Source organism: Mustelus asterias, chromosome 1 (assembly GCF_964213995.1).
Source record: "Mustelus asterias chromosome 1, sMusAst1.hap1.1, whole genome shotgun sequence".
Classification (NCBI taxonomy): Eukaryota; Metazoa; Chordata; class Chondrichthyes; order Carcharhiniformes; family Triakidae; genus Mustelus; species Mustelus asterias.
In genome coordinates, this window is record NC_135801.1 from 54,531,611 (window position 1) to 54,539,087 (window position 7,477).

Below are 7,477 nucleotides of genomic sequence, written 5' to 3' on the forward strand. Positions count from 1 at the left end.
AATGCAACATCCCCATTGACACATGGGAATTGCATCCCCTAGAATGCACAAACTGGAGAAGAAGCATTCGCAGAGGGTCACCGGGTGGAGCCCACGGAGGCCAAGCGTAAACAGCGGAAAGAAAGCACGGAATCCAGAACGTCCCACCCACCTCATCAAAGATCGCCCTCCAAACCTGAGGCAGAGTCTGTGACTCCAGGATTGGACTATTCAGCCACTGCGGAACCCATCTCACCAGGAGTGGATGCAAGTCATCCTCGGCACAGAAGGACTGCCAAAGAAGAAGAAGAAAGCTCCTTGTAGCTCCTGATCTAGGCACTGCACCATGTTCTCATTGTGACATTGCGCATTACAAAAAATGGCAGGACATTGCAATGGCGAAACTCACGCTCAAATTAAACTCTTCATATTCCAAAATACCAAGATCTGTCTGCATAGTAAGTGATGTGTGTTCCCTTATTCAGTATTACCTGTGTATCTCCTAAGGCCCCTTTATAATTGTCAGCAGGTTTTTCACAATGTTTTAGCAGGTTTGGATGGATGAATGGGAAACCAGCTGAGGAGCAGATGATGGAGAATAGGGGAAATATTGGTGTGTGAAATGTGTAACCTCGCTGCTGGAAACAAAGATATAAGTGGGTGTAGTTTCAGTTAACTGCTGGTGCTGTCATAATTAGCATTATTTGCCAGGATCATTAATGATTAATGGAGCATTTTCCAATTTATTTCTGTGAAGTTGCCTCCAAGAATATGATGCTCAAAGCTTTGGAAACATCTTATTTCAATTCCATGTTCTTGCTACTTTGTTGATATTTCTACTATTCAAGTTCCTGCAGCAGTGCTAATCCAGGGGAGTTTATGCACACAGCAGTCTACACAGTATACCTACTGCTTTCTGTGATACTGTTCTACAGATTTTTAAACATAAGACAATGGAAACAACTGGTTTGGGTGGCTGATAAATAGACCAGGAGCAATTACAATTCAGAAGGTGGTCCATGGATACTTAGAGGTCAGAGCTGGAAGTGTGAAAGCATTAGATAATGAGCTACCTCTGTGAGTTTCATGCTGCATACAGGAGGTCTACAGTTGTCTCAGTAAGGGGTTTAAATTATTCATGCAGTTTTCCAGATCAAATGTTTTGGAGCAACTGGTAAGCAAGGGAAGGTCTTAAAGTATCCATATGCCTTTCAGATCAAAGGAAAGGTTTGCGCATTGGAGCTAATTAGTTTGATTCTCAATGTGGGACATGCATGGCATGCCAGATTGCCGGGGATAGATTACAGGGAGGCTTTTATAGTTTAAGTTTATCTGTGTGTTTTCTCATAGAAGCGGGCAATTGGAAACTAGAAGCATCTTTGAGATGAGCAAAGAAAGAATCTACCAGAGGCTGTAGGCCAGTTACAGTGGGCTACCAGAAACCAAGTGTGTTTTCTGATTTTGGAGTCACTGAGCAGAAAATCAGAGAGAACCATGCTTGAGCTGAGGTGTATACAATCATGAGATGCTTACAGAGAGTTGGAGGGTTGCCTAGCCAATGCCAGTGGAAGGATGCAAAATAATCTCTCAACTTGGAGAATAGCAGGAGCACTAAGGAGAATCAAAGTGAATTCCTAAGAGCTGTGCCGCACCTTGGTTAGGTATAGGAGAAATGAAGGAACCCTTGTGATCCTGTGAAGTAAAGAGAATGGGTGAAAATAAAAGTAGAACGGGAAGTATCCTGTTGAAACTTTCAGGCTTACAGTATTTATGAAATAGTGTTAAATAAGTACACTTTGTTTAACTCTTATGCAGTAAAGGGTTATTTTGTTTAAGACATGAAATCACGTGGAGTAATTATTTCAGTTAATAACCGGGAGTTCAAATTTCTTTTTAAACATTACTATAAGAACAAATATCTGATTTTAAAGCTACCGTATATTTGTAGAAATTATAAATTAATCTTAACAATACAGCATCTGTATGCTTTGGCAAAATTAATCATTCATTTTATTTCGTCTTCTCAGTTCATTTATATCAATGACTTCCTGGTTCAGTTCTTCACCGACTTCACCAACATCATCTTTACCATCATTCCCGTTTCCACCTGTGACTACCACTGGGGACAAACCTCCTAATGGGTATGGAAAACTCCCTTATTTGATAGTATAGTATTTGACACTGGATAAAATCTTGTTTCCTTACTCATTATTGCCATTAAGAATCTGAACATGTCTATTTGATAATCTTTTAACTAGTTTGGTTTATAAGCCAAATTCAGTCCAGGTCAATGGATCAAAGTACAAAGAATAAAGTTTACTTAGCTGACCTTGTAATACCAAGTGGAGGGGAAAGTATATTTTCACCTAGCATATAAAGTCACATTAGAAAAGCATTTAAGTGAACGCATCAAAGTTCTTAAGTTGCATTGTGAGACAAAAAGCTTTGATAAAAATGTCTTTTCTTTTCAGCACCTTCCTTAATAATGGATTTTCCCAATGATGGGTATTTGGTTAACTAGCTAATTGCTTTCTGTATCCCACCTCTCCTGAATAAAGGTGATTTTCCAATCTTCTGGAACCTTAAAGGAACCCAAGGAATTTTGGAAGATTATAACCAAAGAATCCACTCTCTCTGCAGCTACTTGTTTTAATTTTCCCTCGTACTTTAATTTCTCCCTCTTTGTCATTTTTTAGTCATCCTTTGCTGGTTTCTAAAACGTTTCCAATTTTCTGGCTGATCACTAATCATATGGAACATTTTATGTCTTTTCTTTTGATCGGACACCATCTTTAACTTCCTCAGTTAAACACAGATGGTGCACTCTCCCAGTACAGTCTTTATTTCTGAATGGAATATATCTTTGCTGAGAGTTATGAAATATCTCCTAAGATGATAGTTGTATTTGAAATCCCAGCATGCCTTTCTGCAGTCTCCAAATTTCCCCGTTTTCCCTATATCAGAAACAGTGGTGTATTAACCTCCTTGTCACTCCAGAAGCTGCTGAGTGTTTGCACCATTTTCTCTTCTGTTCTTTAAAAATCTACATTGGCTTGGTATTAATTTTCGATTATTTATAAAATTATTGTTCGGAGACAAATATCTAAGGGAGCAGAGCTTACTGATCAATTCCAGAATATACACAAAATACTTCAGCAGAAATGTTGTCCTGTCCTCTGAACCCTTTCAGTCAGCATAGCTGCCTCACAGCGCCAGGGACCCAGGTTCGACACCAGCCTCGGGTGACTGTGTGGAGTTTGCATGTTCTTCCCGTGTCTGCGTGGGTTTCCTCCGGAATCCTCCCACAGTCCAAAGATGTGCAGGTTAGGTGGATTGGCCATGCTAGGTTGCCCCTTAGGGTCCAAAGATGGGTAGGTTAGGTAGATTAGCCATGGTAAAAATGCGCGGGGTTGGAGATATAAGGCATTGAGGAGGGCCTGGGTAAAGATACACTTTCGGAGAGTGAGTGCAGCCTTGATGGGTCGAATGGTCTACTTGTGCACTGTAGAGTTTCTGTGGTTTCCGTTGTATAAATCTGGTGCCAGTAAAATTAGATCAGTTATATAATTATTACTGGCATGGTAGAATTTACAAATGCTCTGAATTTTAAGTCTCGTATTCTGTCATGCTCTGAATCTGTTTTAGATTATACATGCAGCAACCACATTTAATAGTTCACAAAATAGTATTGTTCGAATTCTCTCTGCAGCGAAGTGATAATCCTTTTATTTTTTAGGGTTCCAAAAGCAAAGGCTGTTTACTCATGTGAAGCAGAACATTACTCGGAATTATCCTTCAAAGTGGGAGCAATCTTTGAAAATGGTGAGCGTAACCAGAGATATTAGATTCTTTTCCTCTTCTATGAAATGTATTGTACTCAATCGAAACAGTTACTCCAAAGCTATTTGATAAATTGCAAACGTCCTCCACTCAGTGAAGGAGTTAAGCTTATATTGATTTGTGCTGAGGAAACCACATGTTCGCATATTCGTGGAAAAGGAGACATACAGATTTGCAAGAATCTCAAAGGGAACAACAATTTACACTATGAGAAGATGCTGATTGGTTGACAAGTGGATTCTGATTGATCAAAGTGTTGCCAAGGTGGAAGGGAACAGTTAACTGCCAAGCTTTTTTAAAATTCCAACCAGGCAGGTTGACTCCGGTCAAGGCATTACCATGGTGATGAACCAGGGAATGGCTGACCCTCAAACTTTACTGTAGTTGAAAAAGGTACAATGTCTGAACCATGCTCTTTATGTTTAGAAAGGACAGGATACCAAGTGTGAATATGTGTATCTTCTAGTATGCGTAAGTGAGCCACACTGCAAGCCTGACAGATAATCTTAAATTGGTCATTAGGGTAATTCTTGACACAATCAGGATTGTTTAGTAAATGTCCAGTCAATGAATCACATCTAATGTTGCATACTTATGTTCTGAGTTTTGCAAGTATGGGCTGGTTGAGTATGGTCAGAACTCTGCCTGTTGTGAACAGCTGAAGGGATACAATCTACCACTATAAATGGTAATCTTGCAAATCTGTCCTGATGAGTGCAAGATGAAACGATTTGACAGCATGTCTCTTTTTCATTGATATTCAAGTTCAATGCTACCAAGTACATACAGTATTGTGATGTTCTGGATAAGCAGTGGGCACATGTTCTCTTGTTCTATAAAACTCCATGTTCTTCACATTGCACATTTTCTGACTTGGCCAGATGGTAAATGTGAGGTCATATCTGACCAAAGGTTTGGGCTCCCCTCAGGTGTAGGATAAATTTGAGAGTCCTTATAGTTTTCACAAACAATTTAGCCTGCAATTTCTCTCTCTTGATTTTCTCTCTGGAAATTGGAGCATCGTTTGCTCAAATAGCAGACAGTAGTATTGTCCTTATTACAGAATGTGCATACTTAGTACACAATTTATTCATTTGAGTCAACCTAGAGGTGATTCCATATCTGCATAGGCACAAAAAGCTCTCTTGGATGCACTTTAAAAATTCCACCCCACCTAATCCTTTCACACCAAGGTGATTCCAGTGAATACTGGCGAAGTTGAAATCCCCTACTATTATAATGTTATTCCTCTAGTATCTCTTTGTGATTTGCCCTCATATCTGCCCCTCTATCTCCCTCTGACTATTGGGAAACCTGTAGTATAATCCCAGCAAAGTGATCGCCCCTTTTTTATTTCTAAGCTCCATCCGTACGGCCTCAATTATAAAGCCTTCTATGACATCCTCCCTCTTCACAGCAGTGATGGTCTCTTTTATCCGTAATGCCCCTCCTTTCTTACATTTCCCCCCCCCCCCACAATCCCCCCCAACTGATCACACCTGGAACATCTTTCCCCTGGAATGTTGAGTTGCCAGTCCTGCCCTTCTTTCAACCAGTGATTACAGTAATATAATATTTCCATTTGGTGTTCATCTGCCTTACCAGACAGGTTCCTGGCATTAAAATAGATGCAATTTAGCCTTCCAATCCTCCCATGTGCTTTATCCTGCCCATGTCTTCTCTGCCTGCTGGACACACCTAGTTTACCTTCTATCTTTGACTGAACCTCGCTCCCAACTGTACGTCTACTCTTGTGTCCCATCCCCCTGCCAAATTAGTTTCAAACTTCCCCAATAGCATGAGCAAACCTCCCAGCAAGGATATCGGACCTTTTTGTCGAAGGAATCTTAGCAAGTGTGCAGGAAAGAAGCTAAAGACACTGAAAGTTTGTTCTATTTGGTGCCCTCTTTGGTGCATGGACTCTCTATTTGACAGCGTAAGGAGATAGATTATGTGCTTGTTATGTATTGGTATAGATGCTTATTATTATAATAAAGATGTTGCTATACCAAATCGATTTTTCCATTTGAATTGAAGTGCTTGTTCTTTATTTTCTCCATTCTCCAGTTCACTCTTCACGGGAACCTGGTTGGCTAGAAGGAACTCTCAATGGCAAAACGGGACTTATTCCACAAAATTATGTTGAATTCCTGTCGCACTGAGCCATTGAAATGTATTAAAAAATCCTATTCATGGTATCCATGGCCGTCCTTGACAAGGCAGAATTACCATTTGTTCTACTGTAAATTCATGACTGAAATTTCTAAATTGGAACTGAGGGGAACATTGATTTCTATCACTAACACACAACTAACCTCCAGTGTCTGTAAACTCGTGTGCTTTTTAATATGAAGTATTGCCTGAAGTTCTACTGTCACTCCATCATACCACTATAATTATTACAAGCTTTTATCATAGGATCAACAGATGGGTGCAGTATTAGCAAGTCATATTAGAATAATCTGAAACAAAAATTGCTAGCTTTGTGGACTTTATTTTTCCTATGTATTTTGACTTCACAGTATGATTCTATGAATCTCCTTATCTTCACTGTGCCTTTTAAGTAAATGAATAAAAGAGAGTGGTAATAAAATATTGGGCAGGGGGTTGGGGGAGGAGGAGTTGTTTCCATACAGTTTTACTTATTCATTGCTGATCATGTCAATTGATTAGATGTTTCAGTTTTAAGAAACATTAGAAATGCTTTTTTTAAAAAAAATTGTGCATTTGTGTAACATTTGAAGTAATTTGGTGCATTTTAGCCTTCAGTACAAAAAGTGGACCCAATGACTGCGGTGTATTTCCATTTTTAAACAATGTTAATGAATATTGCATTAGGGTTTTCATCAATATAGAAATAGTTTGGAAAGTCCATTCAGTTTTTAACCAGATACTTTGCAAACTCCTCAGTTGCTTTATATTTGTATTCATTTTAACTATACAAAAATGTGTTACTTCTAGTTTAATGATTTATTGTTCTTATGAAGACTCTCATAGCTTTAATAGTAATGTGCACACAAATGTGGTCAACTATGTCACAAACCTAAAGCCTTCAAATATCTGCAGAACATGTTTCTGTAACTACGTCAGAAAATAAAGTCTCTGTCAGTAATAGTTTCAAGATGTTCTTATTAATTTGACTGAAGCATATGATTCTTAACATTTAACTTGATGTTATGTATTCACTGAAATGTTCTAGTTAAATTATTTCAAATTCAATTTTGTTTTTACTGTAATTAAATTGGGTCATTTCCAGTTTGATGTAATTTAATTTTTAAAAGTCACATGTTCTAATGTTCACTTCTTGCATTCCTTAATTCTGCGAATCATACAAATTATGGGCACAATCATTTGCCCCTCATTATCCACCAAGAGTGTTGGCCACCTGATTTGGTATAAAATTTGAGTAATATGTTGAGAACAAAGAAAATTACAGCACAGGCAAATGTTAGTTGATCTCAGCCATGGTGCCATTTCCCTCAACTGCTAATGGGTTGAGAAAAGGAAAATGAACTCAGACCCCTGCTCCTAATAGCTTTCGTATGGAGATTCGGCTAGGACAAGATCAAACAGAACCATAAGTCATCTTTCTGCAGTGGATGATCACTTAAAGCTTCCAAAGGCCGACAAGCATCTACTAAACCATAACAGCCCAGAG

General features: G+C 38.8%; 1 protein-coding gene across 1 annotated transcript in view; it reads left to right on the top strand.

The window, feature by feature from the left end:
* arhgap10 (Rho GTPase activating protein 10) overlaps positions 1–7,117 on the top strand; it is a 199,598-nt gene extending 192,481 nt beyond the window's left edge. The window contains exons 21-23 of the mRNA XM_078212380.1: positions 2,007–2,120; positions 3,716–3,801; positions 5,887–7,117. Of these exons, the coding sequence (XP_078068506.1) occupies positions 2,007–2,120; positions 3,716–3,801; positions 5,887–5,981 (295 nt within the window). The 3' untranslated portion in view covers positions 5,982–7,117. The remainder of the gene's footprint in view (positions 1–2,006; positions 2,121–3,715; positions 3,802–5,886) is intronic.
* Positions 7,118–7,477: the final 360 nt, after the last annotated feature.